The sequence below is a fragment of the Pantherophis guttatus genome, chromosome 1 (genome assembly GCF_059756535.1).
Source record: "Pantherophis guttatus breed Tessera chromosome 1, ASM5975653v1, whole genome shotgun sequence".
Classification (NCBI taxonomy): Eukaryota; Metazoa; Chordata; class Lepidosauria; order Squamata; family Colubridae; genus Pantherophis; species Pantherophis guttatus.
This window is the reverse complement of record NC_142063.1, coordinates 277,858,347-277,873,182: the sequence shown is the minus strand read 5'-3', so window position 1 is coordinate 277,873,182 and position 14,836 is coordinate 277,858,347. Positions and strand designations below refer to the sequence as shown.

The following is a 14,836-nucleotide window of genomic DNA, read 5'->3' as shown; positions in this document are numbered from 1 at the left end:
AAAGCACTTTAAGGAGACAATTACAGTTTAATAGACGATTCCACATTGCTTTGCACTTTCAGAATTTTAATTATAGATTGAAAAGCCAAACATTCTCCATAAAGCTCAGCAGAAAATTATAACTGATTCTACAGATATTTTTGATAACAGATTTTAAAAAATGCTAGGCAGTAGATTGAGATACAAAAAACGCTGCCTAGGTAAACAGTCTTAATGTAAACATGTTATATATTGCACAGAAATACACGGAAGCCTATTAATTTTACTGAACACTGATAAGGCAGTCCTTGTTGAGTTCAGTGGAGTTTCTTTCCAATTGTGTATGTACTGGATTGCAACTTAATACTGGTGCTTCTAACAGTATTTTTCAGCTGTAGCATCAGAAGATACTTCAAGGATAATAGTATTAATCATAAATTTCATGAGCTTTATAAAAAACTAATGGGCATACGCCTTGAGAATCAAGCCATTCACTATGAACACTAGAATGTTGTAAAAGCACCCAGTGTTCTTCAAATATGTCATTTACATTTAGGCACAATGTCAGTAGTTAATAAACTATAAATTGTTAGACCATTTTATGGTTAGTTATTAGATACAGTACTTCAATTAATGTAAATGATCACATACAAGGAAATTTCTGCAATCTTTCTTTTTGGTTACATCAAGATGATTCTGTGCAAGCAATTAATAAAACACGGGTACTGCACAACTACCAACATTTTGCATCTAGGAGTTGAATATCCCCGAAGACTTCCAATACACGGATCTTGTCAAGCTGCTTAAATCGATGTTTGTACTCTATGATATGTGTGCCATTGACAGAAACATTATATTGATGATCTTTGCAGAAAATTAGCAGCTGAAATTCAGAAGGATAACGTCAATAGCAATAGAATCAACTTATGGGGCAAAAAGTCTGTAGAGATTCTCAGTCATCCAGGTGATTGTTGTCCGAAAGGTGCTTTTTCAGGACTTTCTTGTCCTGAAACTGGACTTTCTTGTTTTTTTCTTTTGAAGAGGTTTTACTTCTCATCCAAGAAGCTTCTTCAGCTCTTGACAGGATAGTGGAGAATTCTTCAGCTCCTGTCAGAGCTGAAGAAGCTTCTTAGATAAGAAGCAAAACGTCTTCAAAAGAAAAAACAAAGTCCAGTTGCCTCTTGAAAAAGCACCTTTGGGACAACTTATGGGGCACTTCAAAACTCTTTGGAAAGGATACAAAGAATACAAATACAATGCAATACCACTAAATTAAGATTGATCTTTCAGGAATCCTTTATCAAATCAAGCTGTCTACTTCACTATATCCCTTGAACAATTTTATAGTGTTTAAATCTATTTTCTAAATGTATCCATAAAACTTGTTTGTCTATAACAGAATGGGTTGCAATACTGAAGCTACAAATAGTTATAGTTCTTTCTATTGCATCCAGTAGGTTGCCAAACCTTCAAATTTTGAAAAGGAAGAACATGTAATGCAAACATCTGAATATCATCTTGTTTCTATATAGTTACCAATTTCTGTACATCAAAGAGCTATAACTGACCATCTTAGGGTCTAATACAGAGGTATTTAATTCTCAGAATTCAGAAATTCAGAAGTTGGAAGTCCACATGTATGGCTTTCCATACATTTCATGAAGTCCAAATATATGTTTTTCCATACATTTCATGATAATTTTCCCCCTCCTCCAACTTCACCTTTTATCACAAATAATTCATAAATGTGTGAATTATTAATGCCATTTATTTATTTATATGGCCACCCAACTCCAGCATTGTGACTTATCGTAGTGTACAGTATATATAAATAAATAGTTTTGGTTGAAATCTAAAATATTAATAGGCAATATACAGTTTAGTAATTTTGTTTAGCTCCTACCTCAAAGTACATTCCTGGGCTGAAAGGAAAATGAGCAATAGATCTTTCCTCTTCTCCCCAGCTATTGAATAGGTAAGAATTTCTCACAAAAATTTTATCTTTTATTCGGGGATTCAAATGAAGAGCGATATCACTTGACTCACTTGGTTTAAGGTTAATTGCAAAGCTGAAAATAAAAATGGTGACATCAGTTATGTAGCCTTAGCCTTCCTCCAACTTAGTGGCCTCTTCCGTTCAGCTCTGCGGCTCCCATTAGCCCTCCTTCCTGTTCATTTGTGCCTTCACCCAGGATGGAACTGTATTTTCATCTCTTTCCTGCCAACATTCCAGTTAAACATGGAATATGTTAAACTTCACTATCACTTTGCTGGTAACATGGATATTTAAGTCAGTTTCAAGTTTAAGCTTCAGTCCTAGTCTTGATGAATAGATTGCCTCGATGTTGGAGACCCATAGCTCAAGAGCCTTGTTATGACAAAAATTACAGCCCACAATTCAACTAGCTTATAGAAATCTTCCTGCCTTTGATTCAGAATATAGGTTAATAGAGTAGGCAATAGACACTTCCCTGCCAGATAATCTTGTTAGTTTCCATGCAAGTTGGGGGCATAACGACTTAGAACTATGCTCTAAGACATTACAGTGTAAGACATTACAGTGAATAGTTGAACAGATGACAGACGGTTAGTACAGTGTCTGTCAGGCCCACATACCTACACCAGACCCGAAAATCATTCCTAAGAGAGAACTATTACTGAATCAATTGGTGGAGGGAGGGGAAGAAGCAACTGTATTAAAGGCTTTACATATCCAAAGTTAAGGATAACAAACATGTCAAATATCTGGGTCAGGCAAATACAACCAGTATGGAGAACAAGATCTTGACTGATATGGGGGAAATTTATCATTTAGCAAAATCACTGCTGAAAAGGCCAAGGGGTAGCACCAGGATTTTTGCTATTTCAGCATCTCTTGTTCTTTCATCTCTGTATTAATTAAATTGGTATAAAACTGTTCTCCAGATAAGTAGATGTTTGTGGACATTCTCTAACATTACAAATCTGGGGGTGATACTAAATTGCATGGTTTTAGGTTAAAGATATACTGAACATTTTAGGTTAAGGACATACATGTACAGATGTTTCTTATGAACTCAGTAAAGTTTTTCTCTAGAAGTTTAGGAATGAATTACAAACGCCTCCATTGAAATAATATCAGCATGTAAAATATTCAATGTTACAAATAATGCAGTATTCCAATGCACTAACCCATTTGCTTTTTCTTTAACTTCTCCTTTAACAGCAATTGTTCGTCCAGGCTCAACAGAATAATTAAGTTTCGCTGAATAAGGAATTACCTGAAAATATAATCAGGCCCAGAGTTACCTATGCCAAAAATTAATAAACTGCAACTTATATATATCATGTATCTGGGTTTTCTGGTACTTACATATCACTCGAGGCATACAATAATTAAAATAATAATTAAAACAAAGACAAGCCAATAATAATTAAGGGAAAAAATTAAAAACAAATTATTATTCACAATTATTACTCATTTACAGATTTATGGCAGTTCACATTTAGAAATTATCTGAACAAGCCTACTTTCTACTTGGCAACGACAAGCTTTCTTACTCCTTTAGATTTAAAACAGAGATGCTCCAGGACAACCATCAACTCCCAACGTCTCTGTATTGTACACTTTTCACATGATAGATAAAACTATTAAATATAAAGGGGGGGGGTCAATGTTCTTCCTCAATCCAGAGCTTTTAAGATGTCACTTTTTAATTTTTAATATGTCCTTCTTCCATCTATCTCTTTCCAGTAAGGCTGTTGCTGAAGCCATTTTCCATCTGAGGCAAAACAGCTTAGAACAAATATTGGAGTTTAAACAAAACTTAACAGTAATCCTCTAGAATGAATTAAGCGAAAGTAAACAAATAATATAAATTAGAGAAATTGCGGGGATGCTTTATGGTATGTTCCGCCTCTTTGCCTTCTTGGCTTACCCGCCAAATATATATGGAAGATATAATCTCAATTTAAACAGACTTTTATTTAATCAAACTTAATTATGTCCTGACCCTACCATTCGGCCTGAAGAGTGTCCTTCAACTGGAAAAAGATTGTGTAATATGCATGAACAAATACTGTACATTCATGTGCAATACTGGAAACTTTGAAGCAACTGTATTTTTTTCAATCTAAGTTTGGTTCCTATAAAGAACCAATACAATAAAGATGAGTGAGAAGACAATCTGGGCTCTCTGGCACATTATCTTCACTCAGTTTCTCCCAAATTGGTTTCCTACTCATATTTTAACCAATTCTTATAATATATGTTTCAGGATTTGGAGTTGATTTAATAAGAAGGATATCAGATTAGGGAAGGCTTGGGAGCTGACATCTGGACCAAGATAGTGGGTTTTCTATACTTTACATAAACATATATCCAACTATTCAAGCAATTTATGAATTAATGACTTATCAATATAGATTAACTATGGATAACTCTAACAAAATATGGTTTCCATTCATTGTCTATTGTACAACTTTATATATGTGTATATGTCTATGACTATATTCACTGTACGTTTTTCTTTCTTCTTTTAGCTTTTTTTCCTTCTTCTATAATTTTGTGTATTCTTTTTGTATTTAATTTGGATAGGAAAGCAACAATTTATCAAGAGCCTATCTGGGTCTATCATAAACAAATTAAGCTTATCTCTTTTTCAACAAAAGAGGGAAAACAATAGATATATTTCACCCTGACCTCAATAAAGAACTATACAAATTCTCTCGTGATCCTCATTAATGAAATATTAAAATGCAAGTTAGATGATGCAATTGTTAGATAGATTTGTAATTGGCCAAATGACCACACAAGACAGGATTCATAAATAATTCCACATTAGTTTGGAAAGTAGTATTGAACAGAGTGCCAGAAGGCCCTATCTTGAGTCCTGTACTATTCAACATTTTCATTAATAACCTAGGTGAAGGAAGTTGAAGATTATCCAATACATAGATGTAAAAAAAAAACCCTAGAAGTGGTTAAGAGAAGATTCAAAAAGATCTTGACAGGTTTGACTAGTGGATTGAAATACACAGAATAAAATTTAACAGAGAAATATGAACACCTGCACCTGGAAAAAGTGAGGGAAAGAAAAAAGGGAAAGGCCAAAGTCAACAATGGTCCTATTCTACCAGGGGTGGGTTCTAATTTTTTTTTCTACCAGTTCTGTGGACATGGCTTATTTTGTGGGTGTGGCTTGGAGGTCATGTGACTGGGTGGGCGTGGCTAGCTGGTCAGAGTCATTTCTGGAAGGTCCTCGCACTTACGACCCGACTCATTTGTTTGCTTTTAACACTGATCAGCTGTAGGACGGCCCTTTGAAGCCCCGCGGCAAGAGTTTAAACAGTTTTTTTCCCTCTAGTCATCAGCTGGGACTCAGGAGGCAGCAACAGATTGGGGGTGGGACCAAATAAAAGGTAAGAATAACGTGGGGGGGGGTGGGAGGGCAGGGGGGGGAAGAACCGGTTCGGTGATGTCATATCGTCACTGCTACCGGCTCGGCCGAACCGGACCGAATCGGGAGGAACCCACCACTGTATTCTACTCTTTTTTAGTCAGACCACATTCGGAACATTGTGTCCACTAGCACCACAGCTATACATTAGCAAACAAGTCTTGGAATAAATTCAAAGGAGGGCCTCAAAATGGTGAGGGAACTGAAAACCAAGTCCTATCTGCAAGGATGAAAGGAACTGCATATGCTTAGCATACAGAAAGGAAGACTAAGGGAAAATACGATAGCAGTCTATCTAAAAGGCTGTTATATAAAGGAGGGAGTAAATTTGTTCTCTTTTGCCTTGTAAAGCAGGATCAGATCATTGGGTTGAAACTACAGGGAAACTGATTCAGGTTAGATGTTAGGAGGAATAACCTGATGGGAAGAACTGTTAACTGGTGGTATAGGTTGCCTCAGGAAATAGTAGATGCTCCTTGGAACACTTCAGACAGACAATGGAGAACCATCTGTCCGAACTGCTTTAACAGACCCTTCACCAAGCAGATAACTAGATAATCTTTGAGGTCACAAGGAACTCTTAATATGGCCATTGCAAATGGCACTTGCAGAAAACTATCAAAAGAAACTGCCCTGAAGGACAATTTGAATGCAGCCATTGCTGTTTGCTAAACCAGCACCTGTTTGGATCATACAGCATGCAGTAGGAGTTATTCAATAAACCATAGCTTAGCAGAATTTTGAATCCAGTCACTGAGTCTTGTCACAGGGATGACAAATCATAAATCAGCTATGCCCTGGTCACTCCCGTGTGCAAATACCATTGTAATGAAAAAGTTTACATCGAGATAAAGAAAAGTTCATGTCCTTTTATGTTCATTTTCATTCTGTAACACAAGGGTCCCCAATCCTTGGGCCTAGAAATCAGGCTGTGCAAACAAAGCCCCATCCATGGGATGTAGGCAGCACACAAAACCACGCCCCCTCCAGTCCACGGAAAAACCTCTCTCCACAGAACTGGTCCCTGGTGCCCAAAAAGTTGGGGGTTACTGCTATAACATATTCTAATAGTTTGTATTTAGAAAGATACTTACAAACTGTGAGCTATCAGGTACATCTTCCTGTATAGAAAAAGAGAGAGTCTTAAATATAAAATAAGAGAACAGAATCGTAAATTTAAAGAATACATTTCCCATGTTTATGGATGCTTGAGAACCAACATAAGATATATAATTGAATAAAAGATACTGACATGAATGGTGAGATATGAAGATTAGTATAAAATACTATACTAATAATAATAGTAGTAGTAGTAATATTATCTGAATTGTGATATCTGAGTAGTTCTTGTTCAGCAATCACAATTGGTTCCAGTGAAAAATCTAACTGTGCTTGTGATTTTACTTCAGCGTTCTTTTCCTTCAAAGAGTCAGAAGGATACAACCCAAATAGCCAGGTGAATCCAAGCAACAGGGAAGGTTTCCAGAACTCAATTCATGAGGAAGCTGGATAAAAGACCAAATCTTATAGCTCTTTTTTCCCCCTCTCCCCTGCCCTTTGGAATACTTCCCCTGTTGCTGGAATAAATAGCAAGGGGGAAATAAATATTTGTGTTTACATTCACTGGAGAGGAACAAATTGCAAGAGAATAAGCAGGTATACAGTGAGCAATTTATTGAAAGGAATATACTAGTACTGGTTGTTTGCCTAGCCCGCTTGTGATTGTGAGCTGCTAGGAGGCAAACAGTGTGAAACTTATTACAGGTAATCCTCGACTTATAACAGTGAGTTTAGTGACTGTTCGAACTTACAATGGCACTGAAAAAAAGTGATTTATGACAGTTTTTCCCATTTACAACCATTGCAGCATCTCTATGATCATGTGATTAAAATTCAGACACTTGGCAACTGATTCATATATATAATGGTTGCAATGTCCCGGGGTCATGTGATCCCTTTTTGCGACCTTCTGACAAGCAAAGTCAAGGGGGCAGCCAGATTCATTTAACAACCATGTTACTAACCTAGCAACCAAAGTGACTGACCTAACAACTATGGCAAGAAAAGTTGTAAGATGGGGCAAAGCTCACTTAACAAATATCTCGCATAGCAACAGAAACTTTGGGCTCAATTGTGGTTGTAAGTCGAGCACTACCTGTACTTTGTCCAACTGTATATAAAAATATAAAATAAAATGTCATATTTTAAAAATGTTTACATATTTGCTTTTAATACCCATTTTGTTTACAATATTCACATTTACAATGTAAAAATATAAAATGCAGAGTGTTGTTAATTTCTTCATAAATGCGTTTATGTGCTATTGCTGTAATTTGATCTTTTAGATCGAGACAGCTCCTTATACTGAATGTGTGAGCAAATTGCATGTTCCAATTCATAATTCTATTTATGGAGCGAATGGTTCAATCCACTCTATTCACATCATGAATTTATACCTTGCATAGCAACATAATATTACAAGAAATAGATTAAATATTTTATACTTAGAGCAATGCCAAAGTAACAGGCTGTCTCTTGTAATAACTCACCTTGTTGGAAACAATTCCAATCAGTGTAACTTTCACTTTTCCAGATATTGCAAGTGTGTCGATTTTTTCCAAATTAATCTTATGTTTATACAGCAACACATGCTTTTTATTAACTGACACCTGTAAAAAACAGCCAACTAAAATTTGAATATTTTACACAGAACCACTGATAAAGTTTAGATAACAAATTATTTTTAAATTAATCAAACACATCTTAAGGCATTTTATAAAAAGTAGCCTTTTATTTTTGACGGTGAAGGCCATAATGGGTGTGGCTGGTACTTCTACAGTAACAGTGCAGTAAGTTTGGTCAAACTTTTCAAATCTATCTTTAGCATGACAGGATAATCGAAATAATGGATGACTGTAAGGCTAATACAGCAAAACCTCTGACAATTTAAGAAAAAAAAGTCAATCCAACTCTTGAGGGGATTCCAACTTTTTTTGGGTGGTGTCCCTTTATATCACTGCAAATATTGAAATACTTGCCTTTGCAAGACTTGAAGCACCAATTTTCTGAAATGTTTGTTATCTTTGAGAGGCTCTTGAGATCACAGCTGGAAGGCTGGAGCCATATACAGCCTGCCAATCCCTAGTTTAGAGTTATATGTGAATTAAAGAGGTGCCTTTGCACCATTTTCTAGTGGTTAGATTTCAAGGTGCTAATAAAACGATCCACAGGGTTGAATCTTGCCCAGCTTTTCATTAAGACCACCTCTGACATATTAGGAACAGCATTATTTAACACATCAACCAGTAGTGCAAGATAGGAGTAGGAGGTACTTGCAGGGAAGAAAATGTCCTTTGTTCCTATCCACCTGGATATAGAAGTCATTCTCAAGAATGCCATTCATTCTGAAATATATGATTCTTACATGAGTGCAATTTGGCAGTTCAAATCTGTCAGTGTATAAAAGTTCATGAGTTGGAATAGGCATAGCAACAAGGTCAGCCAATGGGGACTGTTTGGTGGTTCAGACAGCTAAGAGCCTGGGCGTGGCTTAGCTCAACTGTTCTGTATATAGGAGAAGTCTTGTCTCTGCTGTCCCCGGCCTGTGTTTGTACCTACTTACAATCTCTTCTCTCTACCACGTTGTAAAAACCAGCATGGGTATTGTATATTTGCCTTATGCGTTATTATATATATAAAGAAGTTTTGAATCCTGCTGAATTGTCTGATTGTGTGTGTTGCAACAAACTCTGACAAAATTTCACCAAGCTCAAGGTTGACTCAGCCTTCCATCCTTCCGAGATGGGTAAAATGAGGACTCAGATTGTTAGGGGCAATATGCTGACTCTGTAAACCGCTTAGAGAAGGCTGCAAAGCACAGTAAAGCGGTATATAAGGCTAAGTGCTATATGCTGTACTCCTAAAAAACTGAAAAAGCTTTCTGAAGTTTACACCATGTCCTCTTTCTGTTTTACTCACATCCACCACCACATCCATTCAAACTTTAAAGAACAGTATAAGAGACTTTTTCTCCTTCCACCAATAGACAAAAGTGACTTTCATCTTGGGATTTGATTGCAGAGTTGTGGGGTAGGATGCATATTTTTGGGTTTGCTGTTTTGTTGATAGCAGTGATCTAATTAGGTTTCAATTACATTCGGTTAAATGCACTTTTGATTGTTAAGTATCTTGCAAGTTATTAAAAAGCCAAAATGTGGAAAATAGAAGCTAAATAAATACAATATTAAGAGCACTGACCCAGAAAGTATCTAACCAAAAAAATAAAATTTAGATAAATTTAAGTAGTTAGTACTCCCGGTGAAATCAAAGTAATTTAAGCCTAAACTTAAATTTAATCTGTTGAAATCAATGGGAGCTCAGTATATAGTTGCAGTTGGACAGGATTTATTGAACTAGTATTAATAACTGGCTGATAAATAATTAAATCCTAGCAATTTACCTGGAATTTATCATGGCGAACCATAAAAACTATCTCAAAAGGTTTTGTTTTTTCGAAAGGCATCTCATAAGTGATCTCTTCTGTACCCCATTTTTCTTTCTGCAAGGTATTGCAAACTAGGCAACCGGATTTTTTGAACCGAGGGTTGAAATGAAAGGCTACATCCGCACGAGGTTTTATACTGTTGCCACATTGAAAGTCTACCTGGAACCTAGTAAAGTCAAACACACTAGAGTCAATGCAATCTTGTTGAAGCAGCAAACAACCTCTAGAAATTGAGAACCTTCAAACTGTTGGCTCCATATTCCACCCTTGTTATATGAACTTAGAATTTTGAGCAGGATCAACAGGAACATTCATTCTGTAGCCTGCCCAGACTCATGATGACATCTTCAAAGAACAATATATAGGATTTAGAAGTATTGTTTCGAACTTCTGATATGATCTCCAACATGTGGACAGAGTTTTCTTATGGGACCACAGACATCCCTAAAATAACACACTTGTGGCTATGGCAATTCTACAGGACAGTGTCATAACTCTAGCTAATATTTTGAAAATTTATTACATATGTAGGCAGATCTTAGAAACATTCGCTCATTTCTTTTCATATTTGTATTTCTTATTCAATGGTATAAGATGGTCTCTTCTATGCAGTACTAAAATCAGTTACTTTATCCATGCAAATGTAAGTTTGTGGACTGGTTTAACAAAATAATGTAAATACTTTCACCAGCAATTTTGTGATCTAATATCAACTGACAATCATTATTGTAGGGAAAGTTTAACATTCCTCAAAAGCTTTAATTTCTCAAAAGACAGACCGAACCATTTCAATAAATGAACAAATATATATGGTGCTTGCCCACAATATCCTTACACAGTAGCTTTTAATAAAACATTTTTAATTTTACCTCTCTGAATCTTCAGGAACAAATCCATGTATTATTACAAGGTCTCCAGGTGAAAGACCATCCATTAAGGTCCCAGCATATGGAACAACCTATTTTAAAAAGAGAGGATATGTAATTTCTAGCCTTGCAACTTAAAGGGAAAAATCAAGTTTTCACCATGTTTGGGGTTTTTTTAACCTAAATATAGTAAAATAATTAGCATGCTCTTCTAGTTTAGTTAGTTCAGACAATCTCTTCCTAAGGATAATTCCTAAGATTCAGAATCTCTAAATCGAAATGTGAATATGCAAGATCAACATTTCTCTGACTTGAGCCATTCGTTTTTCACTCAACTGCTGAGAATAAGGAGTTAGACATGCAAGCAAAATTAGGTCGCTGTGTGCAGCAACACTTATATAAGAAAACATTGTCAGGGACCTTCATTGTAATATGTGATTTCAAGGCAATTAATATAATCAAACCAGTTTTACAATAAGCCATGTAAAACAAGTCATCAGTGTAAAAGCTAGATTAAGGTTTGAGACCTAAAATTATTCTAAACCAAACAGTTGGGAAACATATGTGAGCAGGCAGAGTTCAAAGTCTATTTTTCTGCTCTGCATGGCAACTCTATTGTAGCTTTGCTGCTCTTATTCTTTTCCTCTTCTTTCCCCAACCTCTCACTTCAGAAATCCCCTTTTTTAAAGACTGAATGGAGTCAACAAGAAAGAAGAGATAATCACTGGGCTTCGGACTGTCCTGTGAAAATTGTTCAAAGACATCATTTTCTGTCTTCTCAGCTTTAGACGTTTGTAGCCTCTGTACGATCCAAATGCACACAATATCTGAAAGGTAAAGTTGTAGAGCTACATTTTAATTGAACATAACTGAATACGTAAGTACCTTGAGAGAACCATTAAAGGAAACACAAAGGAAATGTTTGGAAAGAGAAACCAAAAACCTCTGTTACCTTTGAGTATGAAGTTATCTGGAGGAGAACAGATGTAAACTACTGCGGGAGACTTAACATTATTAAACTACGGAGTTGACAAGTCATCTAAAACTCCCAAGCCTTTCAATCAGTGTGGGCTATCTCTTGACAAACAGAATTCTAAATCAACATCTGAAATAATTCTAAGGAAGATATGTTTTTAAAATGCCCAGAACTTAAATTGTCTCATGCTTAATCGTGAACTCAAAGAAAAAGTCATCACTGCTACTAGTACAACTAGTGATCTTTCTTTAAAGAATCACTATGATTTTCCTCCACACACCCAATATCTTCTCTAATTGCCATTTCATATATGAAATGGGAGCAGTTATGTGTGTTCTTAGAATGGCCAATATTACACCTCTGCTCTGTGCACTTTACTTTTTGCACATCACACTTTGCTTCTGGGTCCAATTCAAGATGTTTATTTTTATCTTTAAAGCTCTTTGTGGCAAAGGACTAGGTTATTTGAGAGACCAATTCTCCACACCGCTGCCCATCCCATTCAGATCCAGCAGAAAATATGACACAGGATGCTGTCTGGTAGGGAGCTGCACTTGGTAGGACCTAGTGCTGCCTCAAATTTTAGGCTTTTATTAGCATTTTAAAAGATGACATTAGTTCCTTTAACATGGCAGTCAAGGGCTCTTTTTTAATTTTTAAAAAACATGTTTTTCTCTAGGTCGTTTCTTTTGGCAGGCAAGAACTTCCTTTTTCAGCAACTTCACAACAGAAAGTGAAAGTACGGAAATTCCTTTAATATACTTGCAAGTCTTAAGAAAGATATGAACCAGCTGGGAAAGAGTAAAGTAACCCACAAATTCCCATAAATGTGGAATATGGTATTATCTAAAATCAATATTTTCTATTATTCAGGTCTCATATGTAATCATGTCTTAGTGTTTGATCACTTGCTTTCTGACTGTAGCCCATACCAAATGAATGTATCATTTGTTTTTATAGAAGACTTGACTCCCCTCCCCCTTAATGTTTTTTGCTCTCCCTGTTATACTTGGCGATTCATATTTTTGGATGGGCAAAGAAGTCCCTTTTGCAAAGATAAATGTCACTCTCAAATTCAGAGGTCAAGTTCTTATCAGCTCCACAATACCAGGAGGAGCCCCCTTTCTGACATGGCATCCATCTTATGGATCGTTCTCTTCCCACCCTTCCCTCACATGAGGCTGGCTCCATCCCTCTTGATTTTCAGGAACTTCCTAATTTTTTCCTTTTCTTTTTCCCTTTTCCTTTTTACTCCTATTTACTTTGTTTAGTTTTTACTCTATTATTATAATAATCAAAATTCTTAATTTAAAAATACTTGATTTTAGGCATGGTTAATATCCGCTACTTGACTTCCCCATACTCAGCTCTCCAGGCCATTTTGCCCTAAAGCAAAGACTCAAACACCATCACAAGACTTTTTCTTTATCACAAGACGCTATCAAAATAACTCATGAGGAAGTATGTGGTGCTGTATCATTTTAGTCTCAAGGCCAAGGAAAACAACCCAGTGCAATCTTCTGGCTCTCTTAAAGGACTAATCCAATATTACATTACAATCCCCTCTGATTTTTAATCAACAAGATAGCTACTGTAGTGAATTTCCCAGCCAAGCCCCTTAAATCATTTTCTTTAAAAAAACAACAACAACCACACAGCACCAAGAGACTGGATAATATCAGACTACACTATAGGATTGTTGTGCACTAGCCGTCTCCATGGCAAATGGATAAAACAATACTAGGCAATTTATTTATTTATTTTATTTTATTTGTATACCACCCTTCTCCAACAGGACTCAGGACGGTGAACAACCACGATAAAACACAAGATATAAAATTTAAAAACAGTTTAAAAGACATTAAATAATTTTGGCCATCAATTTAAAACAACCGTTAAAACCAATTACAAATTAAAACCGCAAGGATGGGATCAAGCCAGAATTTCACACTCTTGCAGCCACTGCAGTTCTTCTATTATAACAACACTGACTTTCTTTATCTTCATTAGCAAATAATGGGGGGAAACCCACAACCTTCACCCTTTGCTATCAATACTTTTTTTTTTTTGAAGAGATGGATGGCTCGATGTCTAATGACAGCCACGCAAAAATCTACATTAAAAAAAAAACACTTTTCTAAAACCCAAACCAGGTTAGTTCCTTGATAAATTAAACGAGCAAACTAATTACCAGTATTCGAAATTTTGCTTTCTCCGATCCGGCTGGCCCTACCTAAAGTCGGTTTTAAGTTCCAGCTAATTTCACGCAGACCCCCCCGAGCTCCAATCCACGGAGACCAACCGGATTTAATTTCCGCTGGATGGCGCACGGTCCACGATCTTTGCTAAAGTTTCCCTTGACTTGATTCGCCTTCCCATCCGCTCCTCCAAACCAGATAATTGACTCTAAGCCGGTCGCTGAGGTTTTCAGCTGCATCTTTTTTTTTTTTTTTTGCTTTTAACTCTCTGCAGCTGCTCTACAGCGGATGCTCTCAAGTTCACTCACCTCCGCATCTGGGGCGCGCACTCTTCGCCTTCCGGCCAAAACCGCAGCGGTTGCTTTCACCTCGCCTTTATCATGCTTACCGATCCCACGGTTTAAAATGGTGCCTCGGCATTCTTCCTTTTCCTGGTTCACAAGATCCCGAACAATGACATCATCCCACCAAGAGACGCCCCTCCCGCACTTAAAGGAACAAGAGTTGCATGAAACTTCGGAAAGCTTTTTGCGCAGGGTTTGCTCGGCCCTGGAAGAAGATTTAGCCAAATCTTCCAACGGCTAGTAGGTCTCTGAAGAAGCAAGGTGGAAGGAGTATTTGATGCCTTTGAACTTCGGGAACACTCCTGAGAATACCGTGGAGGGTCAAGAAAACAATCGGATGAAACATTGATCAAATCAACCCAGAATTCTCACTGGGGCCAATTTTTATTTCTTATTTTCAAATGTTCTTCTTTATTTTATTTTCTTATTTCTAGTCCCTTGATTTTTATTTCTATTCTTTGAATTTTTCCCAAGGACCTTGAAACGTTGATCTCCCAATCATTTTATTCTCAAAATAAACCACTGAAGATG

At 36.6% G+C, this 14,836-nt stretch overlaps 1 protein-coding gene across 3 annotated transcripts; it reads right to left on the bottom strand.

Annotated features, from left to right (window-relative positions):
• Positions 1 to 49: 49 nt before the first annotated feature.
• Positions 50 to 14,555, bottom strand: LGALS8 (galectin 8). 3 transcript variants are annotated; one of them, XM_034428293.3, is made up of 9 exons: positions 14,270 to 14,555; positions 11,513 to 11,614; positions 10,791 to 10,879; positions 9,877 to 10,087; positions 7,967 to 8,086; positions 6,512 to 6,538; positions 3,151 to 3,239; positions 1,883 to 2,048; positions 50 to 862 (listed from the first exon to the last, which is right to left on the bottom strand). In XM_034428293.3, exons 2-9 carry the CDS (start codon positions 11,552 to 11,554, stop codon positions 713 to 715), a joined length of 894 nt encoding a protein of 297 aa, XP_034284184.2. In that variant the 5' UTR covers positions 11,555 to 11,614; positions 14,270 to 14,555; the 3' UTR covers positions 50 to 712. The 3 variants fall into 3 exon arrangements, with proteins under 3 accessions (XP_034284184.2, XP_087739099.1, XP_034284185.2); XM_087882973.1 differs by having other exon boundaries at positions 11,454 to 11,614; positions 14,270 to 14,401; XM_034428294.2 differs by lacking the exon at positions 14,270 to 14,555 and adding an exon at positions 13,955 to 14,082.
• Between the last annotated feature and the right edge of the window lie 281 nt (positions 14,556 to 14,836).